Here is a 23791-nt window from a genome sequence, read left to right as displayed (position 1 = left end):
TGTGGTGGCTCACACCTGTTATCCCAGCACTTCGGGAGGCCAAGGCAGGAGGATTGCTTGAGGTCAGGAGTTCGAGACCAGCCTGAGCAACATATCAAGACTCCATTTCTACAAAAAAAAAAAAAAAATTTAGCTATTAGCTAGGTGTGGTGGTGTGTGCCTATAGTCCCAGCTACTCAGGAAGCTAAGGTGGGAGGATTGCTTAAAACCAGGAATTTTGAGGTTGAAGTGAGCTATGATTGCGTCATTGTACTCTAGCCAGGGCGACAGAGTGAGACCCTGTCTCTTAAAAATATAAAATAAAAATAAAGCAAAGTTTAGCTCTTCTATCTATAGAAAATGATTCTGGGCCATAGATCATGAATGTTTAATCTACCACAATGTTTGTGACTAGCACTTTCAAGTAGTTGGAGCTATGCAGAAATGATATATGACACAATCCCTGCTCCCAGGGAATTTATAGTCTTGCTAGCAGAAACCAATCTCCTGGGTCCTAGGCCAGTTTATTGTGCTTTAATGATTTTTCATCAGAGAATAGGTTGTATTTACAGAAGAAAGGTCTTTGCATGAGACTATATGTATGAATTCTTTATTTATCTTCCATTCATTCAGCAAACAGTTATTAAATGCCTATTAAATGATTTTCTGGTTACTTTGTTGAGCACTGTGGATACAAAGATAAACCATCAAGGTTTTTGCGGTATCTGGATAGACAGTCATGTACATAAGAATAGCTATGTACATATATATACTTAGTCACTTACCTCATAAAAGTAGCATTTAGTGTTCTGGAGAGTTTGACAGGAAAGAGACTAATGTGCACTTTAGGTTTTTGTGTAAAGCTTCCTAGTGGAAGCATCATTTGAAATAGGTTTATAATTCAAATCAGCAATTGAATGTGGTCTTTCAGTTTCTAACCATGATGGAATAACAGGGCTTCATCTGTGTAATGAAGTAAGAATGAGAAATTAAAAGTCACACAGATTTGAAAGGAAGAGGCAAAACTATAAAAAGCATCTATTAATAATATATGTAGAAAATCTTAAAGAATCTAGAAAAAAAGATTACAGTATACAAAAATCAACTGTACTTCCATATAGTAGCAGTGAACACTTTAGAAACTAAATAAATAATAACCTTTGTAATAGCGTCAGAATTATGAAATACTTAGGGATAAATTGAACAAAATATGATAGTACCTGTAGGCTGAAGACTACAAAACAATACTGAGAGAAATTTTAAAAGACCTAAATAAGTGATTTTTATGTTTTTTTTTTTTTGAGACAGAGTCTCGCTTGTTGCCCAGGCTAGAGTGAGTGCCGTGGCGTCAGCCTAGCTCACAGCAACCTCAAACTCCTGGGCTCAAGCAATCCTTCTGCCTCAGCCTCCCGAGTAGCTGGGACTACAGGCATGCGCCACCATGCCCGGCTAATTTTATATATATATACATTAGTTGACCAATTAATTTCTTTCTATTTATAGTAGAGACGGGGTCTTGCTCTTGCTCAGGCTGGTTTCGAACTCCTGACCTCGAGCAATCCGCCCGCCTCAGCCTCCTAGAGTGCTAGGATTACAGGCGTGAGCCACCGCGCCCGGCTTGATTTTTATGTTTAAGAATGTTTATGAAATACATTTATTTGTCAGTTCTCACTAAATTCTATAGATTCAATACCACCTCATTCCTGTACCAAGATTATTTGTAGAAATTGACATGCTGATTTTGAAATTTATCCTACTTGATTTCAAAACTTCTTATAAAGCTACAGTAATCAAGGCAGTATGGTGTTAGATTAAGACAAGACAGTAGCAGTGGAACAAAGCAGAGAATCTAGAAATGGAAATAAACCATGTAGTCAGTTGTTTGTCAAAGGGCCCAAAATAAATCAATGAGGAAAGGATAATTGCTCAACAAATAGAGCTGGAACAATTTAACATCTTTTTGCAAAAAATAGAACCTTGACTCTGACCTCATGAAATGTCCAAAAATTAATTGGAAAATGTTACAGATTGAATTATATTCTCCCTGCTGCCAATTAATATGTTGAAGTCCTAGCCCCTTGTACTTCAGAATATGACCTTATTTGAAAATGGGGTCGTTGAGATGTAATTAGTTAAGATGAGGTCATGCTGGAGTAAGGAGGGCCCCTAATTCCATATGACTGGTGTTCTTATTTAAAATGGAAATTGGGACACAGACATGCACGCAGAGAGAACATCATGTGAACATGAAGGTAGAAATCAAGGTGACACCCAGACAAGTTTAGGGACACCAAAGATTGGCAACAAACCACCAGAAGGTAGAGGAGAGGCATGGAACGGATTCTCTTCCTCAGTCCTCAGAAGGAGCCAACTCTGTGGACACTTTGATCTTGGACTTGTAGCCACGAGAACTGTGATACAACAGATTTCTCTTATTTAAGTCACTTAATTTTATGGTACTTATTACAGCAGCCCTGGCAAACTAATATGAAAAGGATCATAGACCTAACCATAGGAACTAAAACCATAAAACTCCTAGAAGAAAATCTTTGTGACTTTTGGTTAGACACAAGTTTCACTAAAAAGTTACAAGCAAGAATTACAAAACACAAAATTGATGTTAGACTACATCAAAATTAAAATAATTTGCTCTTCAGAAGATACCATTAAGAAAATGAAAAGGCAAATCACACACTGGAAGAGAATATTTGTATTTTATTAAGTGTGTGTGTGTGTGTATATATATATATATCATGATATCTGTATGATTAAGGACTTTTATCCAGAATATATATTTTAAAAATTCTTAACAACTCAGTCATAAAAAGACAAATACCTTGAATAAAAATAAATAAAAATGTGGCAAAATATTTGGACAGATACTTCATTAAAAAAGAAATATTGATGTCAAGTAAGCACATTAAAAGAAATGCAAATTGAAATTGGAAGATACTACTTACTCATTAGGATGGCCTATAACAGTTTCAGTGTGGGAGACCCTGTAGAACAGTGAGAACTCTTATACAGTGCTGATGAGAATACAAAAATTGTATAGCTGCTTTGGAAAAACACTTGGCAATTTCTTATAAAGTAAAAGATATGCTTACCAATCCCATTTTCTAGGTACTTAGCCAGGATAAATAAAAATTTGTCCATAGAGAGATTCAAAGGTTCATTACAACTTTATTCATAATATCTTGTGGAAACAACCCAAATAAATGTCCACTGATTGGTGTCTTCATAAACAAATTGTGGCATATCCATAGGGTAGAATACAAATTGGCAATAAAAATGAATTACTGATATACACACAGCATAGAAGAATCTCAGAAGCATTATGCCTAGTGAAAAAAGCAAGACAAAAGACTGCATACTATACAATTCCATTTATATGGAATTTGAGCAGCAAGACTGTAGTAACAGAAGAACTGTAGTATCAGAGGTTGCCAGGGACTAAAAATGGGGGAGGGGTTTGACTGTAAAGGGGCAGGAGGGATCTTTGGAGGGAAGGATTTCTTTATCATGATTGTAATAGTGGTTATATGACTACATTTGTCAGTACTCATTGAACTGAACACTTAAAGTTGGTGAATTTTATTTTTTATATGTTATACCCCAACAAAGAAAGAACCACAGTCTACTGTCTGTCAAGTGCTATGTATGTTAGGAATATGATTAGATACATGTGATATGGATTCTCCCCTTAGGGAGCTCACAGTCTATAGACATGTCATAGAAAGACTTGCAGTTCAGAGAGACAGGAGCCCTAGAGAAAAGTACTGAGACACAAAGGAAGGAGTACTTGATCGGGAAGGTCCCACAAAGAAGCCTTGAGTTTTAGTTTGATGGGTGAACAGGATCAGATGAGTGTTGAAGGGAAGAGCAGGCCAGGCAAAGGTATGCAACTGTGAGACTGCATGTTATGTTTAATAAACCACAAGGAGCCTGGTATTGCTGGAGCTCTGGAGCCATGAGATGTATGTGGAAGTGGCAAGAGTTGAAGCTGGACAGGCTGGCAGAGAGACAAGGTGGAATGATTTCTCATATTTGCTTATATCAAGCTCATATTGCAGAAGAAACTATGTACTTGGGAGAGAAGCCATCCCTCTTGGATGAGAGATGAGATGGTTTCATTTCTCTTCATTCCTTTCCTTTTGTCTTAAACAAGAACAAAAACACCTTTCTTTTAGAAACAACTGTTTGAAAACAGTAATTCTCAAACAGAGTCCAGCTAAATTTATATAACTAAAGCTGTACTTTGAGATTTCACATGTTACAGGAATGAGACATGTTTTAATGTTTGAGAGAACCTTTAATACTAGCACATTAACAACCATCTGGGAGAACTGCTGAGATTAGCCAGATGTGGCCTGTGGCTTTGTGATTTTCAGGAAATATCCACTTCTTTGCACCAATAGGGAGAAGTACAAAATCATTCCCACATTATATTTTGGAAAGGAGAAAACCTGAAACTGATTATTGGTTCAACTACTCCATATACATGAAATTTTTGAACATCATTCTTTGTCCATGGACTGATACAGGGAAATGTATATGCGTGCGTGCGTGCGTGTGTGCGTGTGTGTGTGTGTGTGTGTGTGTGTGTGTGTGTGTGTATGTAAGGCAGATGCATAGAAGGATTTCCATTAATGAATGGGAGAGCTGATTTTGAGGGCCTGCTCTAAAATCTAATGTTTTCTTGTGTGTTACAGGCGGTGGAGTTTGAAGGCTGGGCCGACACCCTCTTTCTTCTGCAGTTCACCCTCTCCTGTGTGATGGGGTGAGCTTTTGCTGTCTTGTTAGCAGATAGTTTTCTTAGAGAAATAGGTTAGAGAACTTTGTTCCAGAGTCCTGCCTCCTTTCTCAGTATCCTGTTTGGTCTAAGTGTGTCAGCTTAGGATAATTAAGCCTAAGCCTCCAGACTCAGGTGGTTTCACAGCCCTTGGGCTGTGCTCTCAGGGCTGCTGAACTGATCCCAGTCATGCTAAAAGGATGGAGAACAGGAACTATTTACCAGAGAACCTACTGTGTGATAAGCACTATTATATTTCAATGTGCATTATTTTGTTTTATCTGTACATTGACCATTTGACAGATATTGCTGTCCTTTTACATGAGAAAGCAGACTCAGAACTTAAGTAAATTGTCTATATTTGCACAATTAGTAGGTGGCAGTGGCAGCATTTGAATTTGGGGCCATTTGACCACTCTCTATCATGTCGTCTCCATTTCTGAAGAGACTAGAAGGTGAGAGGGTGTCTGCGAACAGGCCTCTTCTCCTCACCTCCATATTTCTCTAATGTATTTTTTCCTCAACCAGTCAGTTCAGTTGCTATTTGTGACTGGGTCTGGCACAGAGTGAGCAGGTGCTTCAAAATAAAGTTGACATTGGCCCTTGGTACTAAGTCAGGCTCAGAAGCTTCAATGTAAATCAGGGAGTTCCAGCTGCTGCTGCTTAGGTTGTAAGTGAAGCTGTATCCCCTCTTAAAGTAGTTTTAATGTGGTTTTCTTCCATCTCACAGGATCTCTCTTGCCTTCACCCTGGCCCAGAGATCATATTGTCCTCATGGAAGGTGCACAACTGAGCTAGGGTCTGTGAGCTCTGAACTTTCTAGCTGGCTTAGGTGAACTAGTAGGAAACATGATCTATAAAGAGTGCTTATGATTATGAATGATGGTTTCAGGGTTTTGGTGAGGGTGTCAAGGAAAAATACCTGTCAGGAAATGGACATGTGTTTCTCTTTAGTGAAATTTTTAAAAACCAAGCTGCAATATAAGCCGCAGTGAGGTGGGGAAAACTCACAGTTGGTCAGTGACTAGCATGTGCTAGCATGGCCAACACTGGTTATTTCTCTTGGTTAGAGACATTATAAAGTAAGCAAATGGATCTTATTTATACCTCAAACTTACTCACTCTAGGTTTATCTTGATGTACGCCACAGTACTCTGCACTCAATATAATTCTGCTCTTACAACTACAATAGTTGGCTGTATTAAGGTGAGTGGAAAAAATACTATTATCCCTTTGGTACCTGCTTTGTTTAAAAATTCTTCTCCACAAATAAGAGTCTGGCTATGGCCTCAAGCCTCACAACCTTCATGTACTGTTTTGATAGTGTGACAAATTGTGATAGTTTCTGAAATAGTCTTTAAGAACGCAGGAGGGCATACTCTCTACTTGCAGGCAACTTAGCTTTGAAGAGTATGGGGAAAGGAAAATGTATTATCTGAGTAGAGAAAGAAAGAGAATTAGGCCTGTTTCTGATAGGGCAGATGATAACTTGGTGATGATAAGGCTGTTCCTGTAACCTCTAGTGAGAATTATTCTGTCTCTGCCTCACTGAGTTCTGGCTGTTCAAGGGAGTTTTCCTGTGCCTGAGCCAAACCTTAAATGGCCCACTTTTAAAAGCTGTGGTGGACATTTCCAGTGATGTCATTTCCTCCCAATCTATTTTGTTTGAGGGAGAATTTGTCTTCAGCCAGGAGAGCCAAGTTTACTTGTATATTGGGCTAAAGTTAGTGCCTTAAAGCCTGAGGCCTCTTTCATCTGACTTTGTGATTCTAGTGATTTAAGATTCAAGAGGCCACAGCTTGTCTGAATTCCAAATGAATTGGCAAAGCGGCCTTGCTTTCTAAAACAGGCAAGACAGAGAGAGGTAGGTCTTTGATCATTTGGGGAAAAGTGGGCAGTTGCCCTTATGACTTCCCTTTTCATGTTCAACTAGATTGGGTTAAAACTCTAAAAAGTCTGTGGCTTCAAATCATAGAATTGGAATGTTTGGTGTGAATAGAATTCTAAATTAAGCTGTAACAAGTCAATTGTGTGAATTATCCCAGATAGCTAAAGAGAGTCTATATATTCAAGGAACTAGGCTGGCTGAGATAGTTTTAACCCCTAATGAGTTCTCAGCTATGTTTTGGTTTTGCAAAGTGAATGCTTTGAGAACAAAGTGGATAACTTGTGTCTTTGGAATAAGAGTAGCACATGAGAGGTAGGGCAGTTGATACCATTTTTTTTTAGCTAAGAAGAATGATGCAGGAAAGCTTGTGTTTGATTTTATAACTATACCTATTTGCTTGGAATTTCTTAGTGTACTTTATCAGCATGGTATACAAATATAGTAATGCTCTTGTTTACAAAAAATAGTCTATACTTTTGATATATGCTCCTCCCCACAGTAGTCTAAGAACCCCATGGATTTACTTATTCCAATGGGATTAGTTACAAAATCTACTTCCAAATTCTAGAGAGAGGTAAAAACTGAATTATCTGATTAGTTTGCTGTTCCTTTTGCTTCTCACTGATGTGTGGTATCACTGTCAAAGAATGGCTTGCATCTTCGGACAGGTGGAAGTCTGCTGAGGCCCTTGCATGGTCAGAGCTTCACAGGCCACAGTGGAGCCTCTTTCCATAGCTTCCTACTCATAACCCTTTTAGCTTAGCCATTGTACCTCCTATGAACTTTAAGCTTCCTTCTGTGCTTGAGGATCCCAACCCCACAAGCGCTTGGGTCAGCATTCTTTGTTTCTCTTCAGTATGGTGGAAAAATCACTTAGGATAACTAGTTAAAAATGGAAATTCCAAGGCCTCCCCCAGATATACTGAATCAGAATCAGAGCCTAGAAATCTTCATATTTAACAAGGTTTCCAGATGATTCTCAGGTATACTAAAATTTGAGAATTGCAGTCTTGGTTTTGAGCTACCAGAACTCTTCTGTGCTTCCAAGTTCTGTTTGGAGGACGTTGGCCATCTTTCCTGATACCAAACCTTGTTTGGGATACCCTCATATATACCTATGGTTTTTCAAACTTCTGATTTTGAGCAGCATAGGTTGGGTTCTCTGTACCCTCCCTTTCTGAAGTTCCCTGGCCAGCTTATGTAAGTAAATTAATTCACCTTCTCCTTGGATCTCTGTATTCAAAGAGAAGTCCTGTTATATACTTCCTAAGTTGCCTACTGGCCTTGTTTACTGTTACATGATATTTAATTTTATTTTTTCCCCTCAAAGAAGAAAATCTGCTCTAGGGTAACTTGCTGTTTCCATCCTTAGACCTAGAAAAGGCTGGCATAATTTTAAATGTTTTCTCAAAGGGCACTCTGTTATAAAAATAATTTTGAAGTTTGTTTTTGGCCTTTTAAAAACACCCTAGCAATTTACTTTCTGTCTCATGGGTCTAATCTAGGAAAGCCTAGGTACTAAAAATGTTTGTGACATTTACAGTTTATGGCAGTTGTAATAGCACATGGGGAGGCAGTGACTTATGAATATGAAAGAAGGAAGATTGGGGAGGAATTGAATAATACAGGTTGAGCATCCCAAATCTGAATCTGAAATGCTCCAAAATCTGAAACTTCCTGAGGGCCAACATGACCTTGTTTAAAGGAGATGCTCATTGGAACATTTTGGACTTTGGATTTTTGATTTGATATGCTCAGCCGGTAAGTATGATACAAATATTCTAAAATCTAAAATCTGAAACACTTTTCGTCCCACGCATTTCAGATAAAAGATAGCTTATAGTTTAAACTTTAGAACCTTGTTTTTCACTTTTGTAGTCTGAGGATAATTAAGAGAGAGCCAGAAGATGTTTATACCTGGGAGTGTCTGGAGAGGTGATTTTAGGTATAGTGCATTGAAATGACTTACCATATGTTTTTTTAGGATATCAAGGAAGATTTTTCTAAAAACAGTCTTTACTTTGGTTAACTCCCTAATATCCCCTTTTTTCTTTTTAAAAGAAGAGGGAAAGATGCTTGTATGGAAGCAGTCTTTTCTTTTTCACTCTCTCCTCACAAGTCTACAATTATCTCAATAGGAGAAAAATACAGTTTTTCTAAGATTGCTGAATGTGTATTTATATTTTCTACCCCTAATAACAGCAGTGTTTATAAATTAATAATGTAAGCCCACAGGGCAGGGAAAGTTTGACAATCTTGTTAATATTCTTCTATATCAGAAGCATTTATATTCTGGATAAATACATTAGGAAGTGGCTAATGTCATTGGTTCCTTAACAGTGTTCTTGCTCACACTACACTGTTATTAGAGTTGGTGGGTTTCTTTTGTTGTTGTCTGTTTGTTTTTGTATTTTAAAAATAGGTATTTGGGTCACAGCATAGGTTAGTTTTTAGATATATTTAAAAAGCTCAGTTAAATCTATGTAACAATGTATTGCCATTTTTCTTTTTAGAATATATTAATAACTTATATTGGAATGGTCTTTGGTGGAGATTATATTTTCACATGGACAAACTTTATTGGCTTAAATATCAGGTAAGTAAAAATATTAATTAAATGTAACCACTTTGACAAGTGGAAATTGGATATTCAAATAATGTCACAGTAAGATTGGGATATTAAATTAATGGAAAATTTATTGACTTATTAAACATTTGTGAAGTGTCTACTATGTGCTAGATACTTAATGTCTCTACATAATGCTTTTTCAGAAAGGAGGAGAAAATACTTCCTTATTTTTTGCATACTATTTGGGGAATCTTGTGGAAGTCAAACTCTCTTTACTTAGCCTTCAAAGTCCTCTAATTATTATGCTAGATGGCAGTGTAGTGTTCTCAAGAAATGTAGGGCTAAAGAAGAATACCAGCTCAGTTACAGTTGCTTTATATGAGTGTTACCTTAGACATATCACTACCTTTCTTTAGACCTTGTATTCATCAGTGAAGCGGGTGACTTGTATTGTAGGAAGGGTCTTTTTCATTTCTGGAATTTGGAATCTCATTTTAAACGTTGTTTGTACGCCTAAAAATTATCAAATTTATATTTGGGCCAGACCTCTGTTCTCAAATCAGATTCATTTATCCAACAGCCCATTTGACATCTCCAGTTGATGTGTCCAAAATGAACTACTTTTATTTTCTCCAAAGTATGCCTTATCATCTTCATTGATGGAAACTCCATCCTTATAGCTGTTCAGTTTAAAACCCTTGGAATCATCTTTGGCTTTTCTATCATATATCCAATATCCAGTGTGTTAACAAATTTTGTGGCTTTACCTTCAGAAAATATCCAATAAAGGATTGCCACAAATTATAGAACCTCTCTGACCTTTTATTTCTTCATATTTAAATAAATGATAGGACCAGTTCTACATTTGTTATGGAGTAATAGGAGAATTAATACTAATATTATTAATAGGTTAATAATTCTTGGCCTTTTCCTAACATTTATTTCCTAACATTTATTTATTTCCTAACTATATATATGTCTTTTAGAAGGAAAAATTATTTATTGGTGTGGAGGTAGGAGTTGGCAGGGTTGGTGTATATATGTATACCTAAAAATCGCCTATTAAAGGAGGCAAATGAGTAGTTGAACGTCAGATTTTGTTGGGAGTTGGTATTCATGCTTGCCGTCTGTGGGACTTTAAGCAAGTTTATCCTTTCTGAGTTCGTTTTCTTCTGTGTTGGGGATGAAAACAACCCTTTCATTAGAGCTGTTAGAATGAAATAGTGTGATGAATGGAAAGTTATCTGTTCATTGCTTGACATTTGTGCTTTTTATCAATTTTTTATTAATATTTGTAAGGAATTTGCCAGGATGGTAGGAGCAACATGATGAATCTGTGCTGGCTTTGAATGTGGCCTGAGTTTCATTCATTTCTAGAAATTTGGATTAAAGCATCATTATGACACAAATAGAGATCTCAGAGCTGTCTTGATTTTCTTTTTGTCCTCCTTTAAATAGGTAACATAATTGCCAAAATGAAGTAAAAGCTCAAATGATCCGCTGCCTTGGCCTCCCAGAGTGTTAGGATTACAAGCTGGAGCCACCGCACCTGGCCACTTTTTATATTTTTATTGCTGAGTAGTATTATATGGCCATATAACATCCATCCACCATTTGAAAGACATTTGGGTCATTTCCAGTTTTTAGCTATTATGTATATGTATTAGCTGCTAGAAACACTTGCTTAGAAATTTGTGTGTGAACGTGAGTTTTCATTTCACTTGGGTAAATGTCTAGGAGTAGAATTTCTGGGTTGTATGGTAAGTGTATTAACTTTATAAGGAGTTGCCAAACTATTTTCCAAAGTGGTAGGACCATTTTGCATAACTACCAGCAATATATGAGAGTTCCATTTGCTCCACTTCCTGACCCTTGGCATTGTCATTTTTTTTTTTTTAATTTGAACTATTCTCATAGATCTGTAATAGTACCTCATTGTGGTTTTGATTATTTCTCTAATGATTAATCATGTTGAACATCTTTTCATGGGCTTATTTGCCATCTTCTATATATTCTTTGGTAAAATAGCTGTTCAGATATTTTGCCCATTTAAAAATTGGGTTATCTTTTTCTTACTAAGTTTTTAGAGGTTATTATATATTGTGAATACAAGTCCTTTATCAGCTATGTGATTTGCAAATACTGTTTCCACAGTTTGTGGCTTGTCTTTTCATTCTCTTACCAGTCCCTTTTAAAGACCAAAAGTTTAAAATTTTCATGAATTCCAATTTACCAGTTTTTTTCTTTTTGGGATGTACTTTTGGTTTTGTATCTGAGAAATCTTTGCCTAACCCAGGGTCACAAAGATTTTCTCTTACGTTTTCTTCTAGACATTTTTTTAAGGCTTAGGTTTTTATATTGCTCATTTTGGATTAACTTTTTATGTGGTGTGAAGTCTGGATCAAGGTTCCTTTTAGTGTGTGTGTGTTTTAATATAGATATCTAATTGTTCCAATACCTTTTATGGAAAATACAGTCCTTTTTTCTGTTGAATCGCTTAATTCCTCATAACACCCTTGAAGTTATTTTATAATCACTTTTATAAATGAAGAGACTAAGACTTAGAGAGGTTAATAACTTGAATGCATTCTGAAGATACGCGTTGAGCCTGTTTCTGTGTGCCAGGCATTCTGCTCTAGAGAGACATGGTGGATTCTCTCATAGATCTGCCAGTGTCACACAGCTAGTAAATCATGATGCAAGGATTGTAACCCAGGCGGTTGGACTCCAGACCTTAAGTTCTCACCCCTGATTATGTCGTCATTAAGTAAATGACTTAATAAATATAATGTAGCCTAGTAAATTATATATTTCATTGATTTTCATCGCCACTTTATTAGCTATTTGATGGCAGAAATCACTTGTGTTATTTACAGTTGTGTCAGTATATATCCATGCCTGGCCCATAATAGGCATTCAGAAGTAATAATAATAACAAAATACTAGCCAATATATATACATTTTTTTATTTCGGCATATTATGGGCCCCAACAAATGCCCACCTCCCCCCCCTAAAAGTCCGAGTCTCCATCATGACCATCCCCCAGATGGTGCACATCTCACTCATTATGTATGTATATACCCGCCCCCTCCCCCCTCCCACCTGCCCAATACCCTATTACTGCAGCACCCATGTGTCCACCTAGGTGCTACTCAGTTAATACCAGTTTGCTGGAGAATACATCTGGTGCCCGTCCCTCCATTCCTGGGACACCTCACCTAGCAGTATGGGTTCCAGCTCCAACCAGGAAAATATAAGATGTGCTATATCACCATTGTTTCCTAGAGCTGAACAGCACTCCATGGTATACATACACCACACTTTATTAATCCATTCTTGGATTGATGGGCACCCAGGCTGTTTCCACAGACTTGCAACTATGAATTGTGCTGCTATAAACATTCGAGTGCAGGTGTCTTTTTTGTAGAGTGTCACTGGATCATTTGGGTAGATGCCCAGCAATGGGACTGCTGGATCAAATGGTAGATTCACCTGTATCGCTTCAAGGTATCTCCATATTGCTTTCCACAGAGGTTGAACTAGTTTGCAGTCCCACCAGCAGTGTAGGAGCGCCCCCCTCTCCCCGCAACCACGCCAGCACACATTGCCTGGAGATTTTTTGATAAATAGCCAATATTTTTTATGCTTTGTGTTAGGCACAGAATCCTAAATATTCCACTTTAATCTTTTCAATAGCCCTATGAAGTAGATACTATGAATATTGCATTTCACAGAGAAGCTAAAAACTTGCCCTGTATTATCTAGCTGCAAGTGGTTGATCCATGATTTGTCTTCCAAGTCTTCATTCTTAACCACAGTGCTGACCAATAAATGGTGAATAGATGAGTGAATGAGTTTTGTTTCACATCCCTGCATAGTATGTCATCACACTGGCTACATACTTTTAAGCCAGGTTCCTGGTGCAACAAAAGCCATTTTACTGTAGCCTCTGTGGCCACACACAGTCTACATAGTGTCTGGATGAGACATCGTGCATCTCAGAGTCTAGATCTGGAGTTGTTTCCTGAGACCTTTGGTCTAGCAACCTTTGCTCAGCACCTGAATCCATAATTCCCTCATTTCAGACTCCCTTGCCTGATTCTCTCATTTTGGGCTCCTTTGCCTGTTTCCTTAGAAGTATGTGTTGCTTCTTGGTTCCAGATTGCTTCTCCTAATTAGTTTCATTCTAGTAGACTATCTTCTGGTTCTAGCCTTCCTCTGATGTAAGGATATAAGCTTTTCCTTTCCTCAGTGGCTCTCTCAGTTGGAGAGAGAGGAGGACATGTTTTGTATTATCAGTTACTGCTGACATAACATCCACCAGCCTATTAATAGTGTTATATAACTAGCATCTCAGTGGAATAACTTGTATATTTGAATAGGTTGTAGAGAGGCTGGCTAGCTGCTTATTTACATTATAATTCATAACAGAAGAGAACTGAATAGGAATATAGCAAAAATCCATGTTCTGTTGCTGATACTGCCACTAGCTGTCTATGATTCACTTTTTACAACCTCAGTTTTCTCATCAGTAAAATGTGAGGTTTTGGATTTTTTTTTTTTTGAGACAGAGTCTCTCTCTGTCACTCTGGGTAGAGTGCAGTGGCGTCATCATAGCTCAAAGCAACCTTGAACTCCTGGGCTTAAGTGATCCTCCTGCCTCAGCCTCCCTAGTAGCTAGGATTATAGGCATGACCACCATGCCTGGCTAATTTTTATATTTTTGGTAGAGACAGGGTCTTGCTGTTGTTCAGGCTGGTTTCCAACTCGTGAGCTCAAGTGATCCTTCCACCTCAGCGTCCCAGAGTGCTAGGATTGCAGGCATGAGCCACCATGCCTGGCCAAAATGTGAGGTTTTATTAGTGTTGTGTATCCTAATTCTACCACTAAACTTCTCCAATTCAGCCCAGAACATCCCGTGGAAAGCACGTAGTGTGTCAATAGGTCTCAGGCTATTTTTCAGGAGACTTATGAATTTGAAGGAACTTTCTCCAGGTGTGAAAAACACATAAGATGTATTCTCCTTTTAGTTGTAACAATAGTCCTTCACCCATATTTTAGAGTTTTTTAATAGGCAAAAGGGAAAAAAGAATACAGATGGAAGGTGATAGAAATATTTGAGGAATTCAAGTAACAAAGATGTCAAGAAAGCAGAAAAAGAGCTGTCCCTAAACATGTAAGAGAAACCCTCTTCCAAAAACTTAACATTAAAGCAGTGGGAATAGGTGAGAAACAAGTGTTCAGGCTTATTTTTTTTCTTTAGTTAATGTAGTCTTTCACAAAACCTATATATGTATGGGCCTCACAAGAACTCTGATCTTAAAAGAGAGCATTTGCTTGCCTTATCAGTCAATAAAGCTAATAATATTCTTGTCAAGGGCTGTGATTCCAAAGAACAGGATTTGGGAGTCCTTTGTTTTTTTCTGAGTTTCCTCCTGGGCAAACTTCTAAAACTATTAGACAGATGGAATGGTTCACATCCTAGCCAGTCTTCTGTGACTAACATACTTTTATCTTTAAAGTATGTGCACAGGCCAATGTTTACTTTAGAAATGATTTTAAGCAGATATCTGGAAAGGTAACATATAAAGAGTTAATGTTTGTTGAGTACCTAGTATATGATGGCTACCTTTACTATTTCTTTTTAATTAAGTCATCCCCCAGTTCACATGATAATGGAATTGAAGCTCAGAGAAGTGATGTATACAAATTCAGATATGGCCTCTCCATCACTCCATCAAATCTGGGCTTTTCCCATCTTCCCTTTTCCCTCCCCCTAGATGCACGTTCCCCAAAGTTGCTAGAGAGCAATTTATAATTTCTTTCCAAAGCGTTAACTCATCACTGTTTGGCACATAGTGTTGATGAATATTCAGTTCTCTTCAGATGATTCATGAATTTTCTCAATACTTAAATATTTGCTAATAATCAACTTAAGAATAAAATTGAAATGAAAAGTCTTTTATTGTTGCCTCAAGTTGGAATTATTGGAAATTGAACAGACTGCTCTTTAATCTCTGGAATTTAGACGAGTTATCTCTGTGTTTGGTTTTGCTCTAGTTATTTGAACAACTGTGTGGCAGCAGTGTGCTCTACTCTTGCATCATGTTACATCTCTTTGGTGTGAATGTTTGTGTTCCCCTAAAATTCGTGTGTTGAAATCCTAACTCCCAAAGTGATAGTTTTAGGAAGTAGGGCTTTGGGAGGTGATTAGATTATGGATGTGGAAACTTCATAAGTGGGATTAGTGCCCTTACATGAGAGATTCCAGAGCATGGTGAGTTGGTGCTGTCTATGAACCAGGAAGAGGGCCTTCTGTAGACACTGAATCTGCCTTGATCTTGGACTTACCCACCTCTAGAACTGTGAGAAATTCTGTTTATAAGCCAGCTATTGTATTTCATTACAGCAGCCCAGATGGACAAAGACACTGTTATATCACCCTACCTTTTGTTTCAACAATACATCTTTCCTCTAGTCTGTGACTATCAGGTCTGACAGGGAAGATAGGGGAGAAGGGAATAAATATTTCCTGATTGCTTACTCTGTGCCAGGTGTAGGGCTAGATTCTTTGTGCATGTAATCTCATTTAATCCTCAGACAAGCCTAGATAGATAATGTTCTTCTTATTTGATTAATATAGAAATGGAATTTCAGATTAATTAATTTGCCCAGGGTCACAGAGGTGGTACAGATTGAGCATCCAAAATCCAAAATGTTCCAGAATGTGAAATTTTTTGAGCACTGACATGATTCTAAAAGGATTTTGAATTTTGGGTTTTGGGGTTTGCATGCTCAACTGGTAAGTACATGCAAATATTCTAAAATCTGGAACACTGCTGGTCTCACAGCTAATGGATACTCAATCTATAATATTAATATAGTCAGGATTTGAACCAAGACCTAACTCTAGAGTCCATGTTTTTTCATTACACTGACTATACTAGGAGTGTAGGGCCTGGGATCATCATAAAGACTAAGCCTGGAATGAATTCCATTCTTTGTCTTCTTCGGCTCTGCATTTTTCCTGTATTTCTGTTCAGGTGGAATAGGCTTAGTGTGAACACCAAAAGCTGTCTTGACAGGGAAAATAAAAGAGAGCTTTGTTATTTTTTAGGTTGTTGTGGGTGGAGGAAGCTAGAGAAGGATAGGATGAAAGAAGGAAGGGGTGGGGTAGCCTTTCTACTTCGTATTGGGTAGACTGGGTTTCGGGGCAAAGGGAAATTGTCATGTGGATGTACATGTGAACCTCAAAGAATTTTTGGCTTCAGTTGGGAAGGCTTCAGTAAGCTACCAGGGAAATCATCTAATTTGATGCACTAGAAAAATAAGAAAAGTTTCCGAAAGAGAGAGTTAAATGGAAAAGAAATTAAATGGAAAAAAAGCTACAAGATGAAGGAAAAGACAAACTATGTGAACACTGGCACAAGGGTCATGAGGCCCATTTCTTTGAATGGTATGATAGGGGATATTCAGTTCAGCAGCTATTTATGGTGTTGCTGCAGAGTCCAGGCCCCATGCAAGAGACTCTGTAGAATGGTTTTTGTCTATTCCGGTACATATTGGTGTGCATGTCCATGTTAATTTAAATACAGTAGGATTAGAGAATGCTTGATGTTTTGTGAGATTTTTTTTCTCATTTAAGATGTCATTACCTGTTTTCATTTTGTATCATTTTAATAGATATATGGTATTTCATTTTATGAGTTTATATAATTCTCCGCTGTGGAACATTTACCTTTATCTAATTTTTTGACTATTATAAATATTGGAATAAACACTTGTATTTATCCCAAAACCTTCTCTCCATCTCTGACTGTAGTTTTCTGTTTTGCAGCATTGCTGGGAGCCTGGTGTATTCCTACATCACTTTCACCGAAGAACAGCTGAGCAAACAGTCAGAGGCCAGTAACAAGCTGGACATTAAGGGGAAAGGAGCAGTGTGATCAGAGGATTGCTTCAACCACGTAGGCCCCAATTTTTGAATAGCTCAGAACACTGGCAGTTCCTACGCAGATACAGAGGTGTCTCGATGGAGAAAATACCATTCCTTTGCACTTGTACAATCTGAGGATTGATTGCTGCCTTTTAAAATTTTATGATGAGAGAAACTTATAATTGACTCTATTTTTAAATATGTTTTAATTAATTTATATCAAACTGGAAAACATACTGGGCTTTTTAATTTATTTTTCTTCTATACTGACCGTGAAACATCAGTGTTTTGAAAATATTTTATTCCATAGTTTGATATCCAGGTGTCTCTGAGAGCAGCATATATAATGTGCTCCAGCTGGAGCTTCGTCATTTAAATTGTTGCTGTGTCTGGAGGCAGTTTAGCCTTTCCTCTGCTGGAAATGCAGCTGAGTATCTGAAATTTCTCTTCCTTTATTTCTCATGATTGCATAGTCTTCATAATATCATCACTTCATTTGCCAAAGACAACAACTTTGGCATTACAATATTTGTGGGGCTTTGAAATGTGTTGTTGGCTTCCTTGAGAACTCATAGGATAAGCAGAGTGCATTCCTTGAAAATACATTCTTCCTTCTTTCTTGTGGAGGATGGAGATAATGAAGGGATGGAGGAGGTAGGCTTTTCACTCATTTATATTCATCTCTCTGAGTCTTTGGTTCATCCAAAATGTATTGAGTGTATGTGCCAGGCATTGTGCTAAGTACTGGGGATACAGAGATGTTTGGGGAGGTAATGGAAAGGTTTCTCTCCTGCCGTAGTAACTGATGGTATATTGAGAATTTAATTGTCAGTCCATTCAGAAGATGATGTGACTAGGGGCAAGTTGTTTCAGCATTTGAAAACTGCAGATCTGTAAATGGGATTAGAAGCACCCACCCTACCTGCCCCATAGCAGTGTGAGTCCAAATGCTGCCGTAAATGGGATTAGAAGAAACCGCCCTACCTGCCTCACAGTAGCGTGAGTCCAAATGCTGCCACGTGGGATGAAGTAAGTGCATGTGAAGAGCTACAGTTTGTAAACCAGTGCAGCTCAGTATTGACACCTTCTCTGCACGAGAATGGCAGACAAGCAAGGTGACCACCATCTGTTTCCCCATGCCTCCTTCCTCTAGGTTTGGCTGCTACTCTTTTTACTCCTCTTTGGATGAATATGATGAAATCCCACATTTCTGAATTTGTTGGTTTGAGGGGAAAGACTTGTTTAACATTTTTGTATCGTCAAGGTTTTGTCTGTTTCTGGCAGTATCAGTGTTAGAGCTATCATCTTCCTTCCTCCTTAAATGGCATGAACAATAGGCATAGCTCTCTCCTTTGGACACTCCCACCTACACCATATACCCCTGGGCTCACTTAATGAGCTTGCCAACTTCTCTCAGGACCAATGCTTCACCATGGGAGAGCAGCTGTGAACAAGCATTGACCGAATTGCCCATGGGCAGGGTTGGTGGTTGGGTGTTAACTCAAACACAGTCCTATGACTTGACTCAGAGACATCCATTGACTCTGGGGTTGAGTGTGTTTGCTTGGGTCAGTTGTACAGTCAGTGTACAAGAGGCAGGGTACCCTGGCACTCATGCACATGCTAGCTTCTATTTCACTGGCTTTGGAATCCACTGGGCTCTGTTGACTTAAACAATGAGAATTTTGGTGTTTCAGCAGGGAGGCAGGAGAGTTTTGATTTTTTTTTTCCCATTTGAAAAATTATATTGAGGTTATTTTCATATTCATGCTGTTCCCTTATTTTAGTCTGTGTTTATTAAAGCCTGGCCAGTGGTATTGTGTCCATAGAATGAGCCCTTTGGCCAGTTCTCAAGTTACAAACTCCATGTAAGAGACTTAGGCTTACTTTTTTCCAGCATCATTTGACCTAAGAAAATAGCACTGGAAGAATAGGATATTATCTTGAGTCAAATGGGTCTAATTGTCTCTATCTTACCAATGAGAAAACAAGACTCAGAAGAAGGTGACTTGCTATAGATCAAAATCCATGTTCTTTCCATTGAACCATGCAGCCATTTGATTTGATGCCTTTCCCCTCTGAGACAGTAAGGAAACAGAGATGTGAGCTGAGTTGGCTTGAGCTCTTTCAAAGAGGTAAGCGTTTACTGAATTTGGGGTCAGAGAGGAACAGACTTTGCAAATCAGGGAGAGTGACAGTTCACTGTGTCCTGGAGCCTTATCCAATTCTAGGCTGACCTCAGTTGATATGCATGTCTGGCTGTAAATGCTGCCTAACACTGCCTGTTTTGCTTGGGTAGCCTGGAAGGGCATACTGAGAGCTTATTTTAGTGATTCTACCCAGCCACATGAAGGGAGAACATTAGAAATATTTTGTGTTGTAGAATTTTTGTCATGAAAGGATTTTGGATGTGTTTAAGGGGTGTTGGGCTAGAGCCTCACCAGGGGTTGAACTGCTTCTTGGGGCTGTGGTTCCCTTGGAGGTCTGTCACCTCTCTAGGTTTATTTGAGAAAATCGTATAGTTATAGCTTCACTGAATTCAGCACATGACAGGCCTCTTTACCTCAGAGCCCCTGGTTTATAACGAACCTTCTGGCTGACCAGAGCAGTATAGCAACTTATGGCTTCTGCCCTGTCCATGTTCTGATTCCTGGATGCATCACTCAACTGCCACCAGCATTTCAAAATAATAGGGAGAAGCCTGGGCAATCTCCCTCTTTGTTGGAGAGTAAATAGACTGGCCAACCACTTTAGGAGTTTGTGTTTTCAGTTATTTGTAGGCATGGTGTAATATATGAGAGAGATTTACCTATTAGTCTGGCACCTCCCAGAATGTCTGGATTTTGCCCCAAAGTTGATATCTTACTGGGCCAAAATTCTTTGACCTGTTAACCACTACTTCCTGGGAGAAAAAGAGTCAGTATAGAGTTAAATTCTTAATTTGTCCACTGAGACAAATGAGCTATAATAAGAATTCTGAAAACCAAATTCTATGACTGGTGGCTCCTATTCCTTGAGTTAATAAAAGTGAAGTCCTCAGTCTGCTTTTAGTCAATTCCAGATGGATTAGAATAACCCTGTGTGGCCAGATTGCACATGTCAACATGTGTCACATGAGTTAATTACCTCATGTGGCTGTTGACTTTATGAGTCAGCCATTTGTAGGATACAACTTGCATGTAAGTTAAAAAAGCGCATTTGCAAGTTTTCTTTAGTCCTTTTTATCAGGAATCCATGGAAGTTTTGGTCAGTAAAGATGAAAGATCTTCACAGCAAGAATAGCAAAGTTTAACATGTGATTGATTTGGAATAATACCTAGGACTTTGGGTCTGCCTTTGCTTTCATTATTATAATCACATTCAGTGAGCAAAGATTTAATGAGCAGCTGTTACATGCAAGGCATTTTGCTAAGCTCTGGGAAACAGATAAATAGGACATGGTTCTTGCTCTCACGGAGTGTATGTATAATTACAGGGAATATATAAGGTGGTGGCCTGGACCCTAAGTAAGAGAAAGGAAACAGGCGAAAGGAGTCAGTGATTTGTAAACAAGAGCTGCCTTTATAGTGATCAGTGTAACTGATTTTAGGGGTACCCCACCTGTAGATGCTATAGCATTTTTTTTTAATATGTGAGGACTTTTTAAACTCATGTTAGTCTTCTAGCTCTGAGATAGTGATAGCATTCTATTAATATGAATAGCCTGAGTTCCTTCTCCTCTATTGCACATGTTCTTGCTTTCCCATAACTATGTAATATTGGTTCCTCCTTTGAACAAGACTGTAATTGATATCCTCTCCCTGAGGAAAAGATATTCAGAATAAAGGAGATAATGGATATAAAACTATTTAATACTTAGCACAATGCCTAGTACATCTTAGGCACTCAGCAAATGTAGCTACTGTGTGATTACTTCGTGGTGAGACTACAGACAAAACAAGATTCTTAATTTGTGCTCCTTAAATGCTAGAAACAATTTGTGTGTTTCCTGAAAACCATGACCCTGTACCTCATTGCCTCTAGAATGCTCAGATAATAGTTTCTGTTCACTATCTTTTCTTTTTAAAAAATACCTACTGGACATAATCGTGGCCCTTATGTGATACAGGTGATTATACCTGATTTTTAAAACTAACAACATTACTTTCATATTGTGATGGTGAATTTTAAAAAAGGAAAATTATTTTCTATCTTAGAGGAAGATAATTTGTTTTTAGAATGGTAATTCACTTAAAACTTTCTCAATTTTAAACTTTAAGATAGCTCCTGTACAGGCTGGACATTTCCTTCTTCCCTTCTCTGAATTCAAGGAACTTGACTACACGCTGCCTCTGCTTCCAGGCTTGTCTCCCTTGTCAGTGTATGTGAGTCTCTGGTGCCACCACTGTTTTCTAAACTTGTCTTCTAGTTCTTGCTTTGAGGGTGCCACTTCATGGTATGAGGAGATGTTATACAGTGGGGGTTTTCTTTTTTGGCTTTGTTTTTTGAAAATATTTTTTAAAAAGAAATCTACTGGTTAGATTTATTGTCACATAAAAATGTTTTTAAAGATTATTTTGTTCACAAGTACTTACTTTCTCATGATGATGATCAACTGATTTTGGTCTACAGGTGTTAGCCTCTCACAATATTTTTTCAATATAGATTCTATTATATTTACCGAATGACCATTTTAGTGTTTTTAAAAGGTTTTAGGTATGGAAATCAGGTGACATAAATGTGAAAATTATGTGCCTAAATATTTTTGTAATGATGTAAAATAAATACTTTTTCCTGAAAAGATGTATTAATTCCTTTCTGAGTGTATGCAGAGACTAATACAGAGCCAGAAGTCTGCCCACATTTAAGAGGCTGGAATCTAGTTAGTTAATTGAGATCTAATAATAGGGAAAATATTGTTTTCCATGCAAATGCTTGTCTTGAATAGTACATCTGACTAAATATCCAGTGTCTTTGGAATACTTGTGGTAAATTAGAAGGAAGGGAAGAGAATGCTAACCTGTCTGCTTTTAGGATATTTCATCTGCATAATCAGGTTTCTAAGCCTCTGAGTAGCTTCACTAGGAAATAACCCAAAAATATGCTCACCAAAGTTGAGATACATTTAAAAACTGCATTTTTAAAAGAAACTGTGGTAACACACATAAAATTTACCATCTTAACCATTTTTAAGTGTGCAGTTCAGTAGTGTTAAGTATATTTACATAGTTGTGTAACCAATCTCCAAAATTTTTCATCTTGCAAAATTGAAACTCCATACCCATTAAACAAAAACTTATCATTTTCCCCTCACCTAAGTCCCTGATAACTACCATTCTTTCTGTTTCTGTGAATTTGGATACTGTAAGTACCTTATGTAAGTGGAATCATACCATATTTGTCTTTTTGTGACTGGCTTACTTCACATAACTTAATGTCTCTGACATTCATCCATTTTGTAGCATTTGTCAGAATTTCCTTTTTAAGGCTGAATGATATTCCATTGTATGTATATGCCATTTTGTTTATTCATTCATCTTGGGTTGCTTATACCTCTTGGCTATTATGAATAATGCTAGGAACGTGGTTGTGCAAAACTCTTTTCAAGATTCTGCTTTCATTTGGGGGGGGGGCATATACCCAGAAATGGAATTTCTGGATCATGTGGTAATTCTATTTTTAGTGTTTTGAGGAACCACCATACTGTTTTCCATTATGGCTGCCCCATTTTACATTGCCTTGACCAATAGCGCACAGGGTTCTGATTTCTACACATCCTCACCAACACTTGTTATTTTCTGCTTTTTAGATAGAGGCCATCCTAATGAGTGTGAGATGATAATCTCATTCTGTTTTTGATTGTATTTTCCTAATGATTATTGATGTTGAGCATCTTTTCATATGTTGAACATTTGTATATCTTCTTTGGAGAAGGATATATATCTATTCAAGTGCTTTGCCCATTTTTTGATCAGGTTTTGTGTATGTGTGTGTGTTTGAGTGGTAGGAGTTCTTTATAATCCGAATTTTTTACCCCTTGTCAGATATATTATTTGTAAATATTTTCTCCCATGTTGTAGGTTACCTTTTTGCTCTGTTGATTATATCATTTGAGGAAATTCTAAATTTTGATATAGTCTAATTTATCTACTTTTACTTTTGTTGCCTGTGTTTTTGGTGACATATCTAAGAAATATTGCCAAATCTTCAAGCTTCAATGTCATGAAGCTTTCCTCCTGTTATCTTCTAAGAGTTTTGTAATTTTAGGTCTTACATTTAGGTCTTGAATACATTTAGAGTTTATTTTTGTATATGTGAAGTAAGGGTCCAACTTCATTCTTTTGTATGTGGATATTTAGTTTTCTCACACCATTTGTTGAAGAGATTGCCCTTAAGGCATGTATTTTAATCAACTTTTAAAAGTCCTCTTAGGGTCTGGCTTCTTTTTCTGATTTGTTGAAATTAGAAAGCATTCAGCCTTTTGATGGTGTCTTGTCTCACTTTGCCTCCTTGCAGTGTAGGGCTGTCAGCACTGGGGAACACAATAGATGAGGCACTGCTGAGAGAAGAGAGAGCTGGTGCCATTGTGTGCCCACAGCAGTTACCAGCTATCCCATATTCTTCCCTACAGTTCTCATTTCTTGGGG

The 23791-nt window shown here is 37.7% G+C and overlaps 1 protein-coding gene across 2 annotated transcripts in view; it reads left to right on the top strand.

The window, feature by feature from the left end:
* The window catches only part of SLC35D1 (solute carrier family 35 member D1), a 57968-nt gene that overhangs the window by 20953 nt on the left and 13224 nt on the right, over positions 1-23791 (top strand). The window contains exons 9-12 of one of the 2 annotated variants that reach the window (XM_012767228.3): positions 4692-4759; positions 5899-5977; positions 9173-9255; positions 17067-17196. In XM_012767228.3, coding sequence (XP_012622682.1) covers positions 4692-4759; positions 5899-5977; positions 9173-9255; positions 17067-17175 — 339 coding nt within the window. In that variant the 3' untranslated portion in view covers positions 17176-17196. Of the gene's footprint in view, positions 1-4691; positions 4760-5898; positions 5978-9172; positions 9256-17066; positions 21946-23791 lie in introns of those variants that run through there. The other variant, XM_075999214.1, reaches the window with a different exon arrangement.

Source organism: Microcebus murinus, chromosome 2, assembly GCF_040939455.1.
Source record: "Microcebus murinus isolate Inina chromosome 2, M.murinus_Inina_mat1.0, whole genome shotgun sequence".
Lineage (NCBI taxonomy): Eukaryota > Metazoa > Chordata > Mammalia > Primates > Cheirogaleidae > Microcebus > Microcebus murinus.
This window is presented reverse-complemented; position numbering and strand designations above follow the sequence as displayed.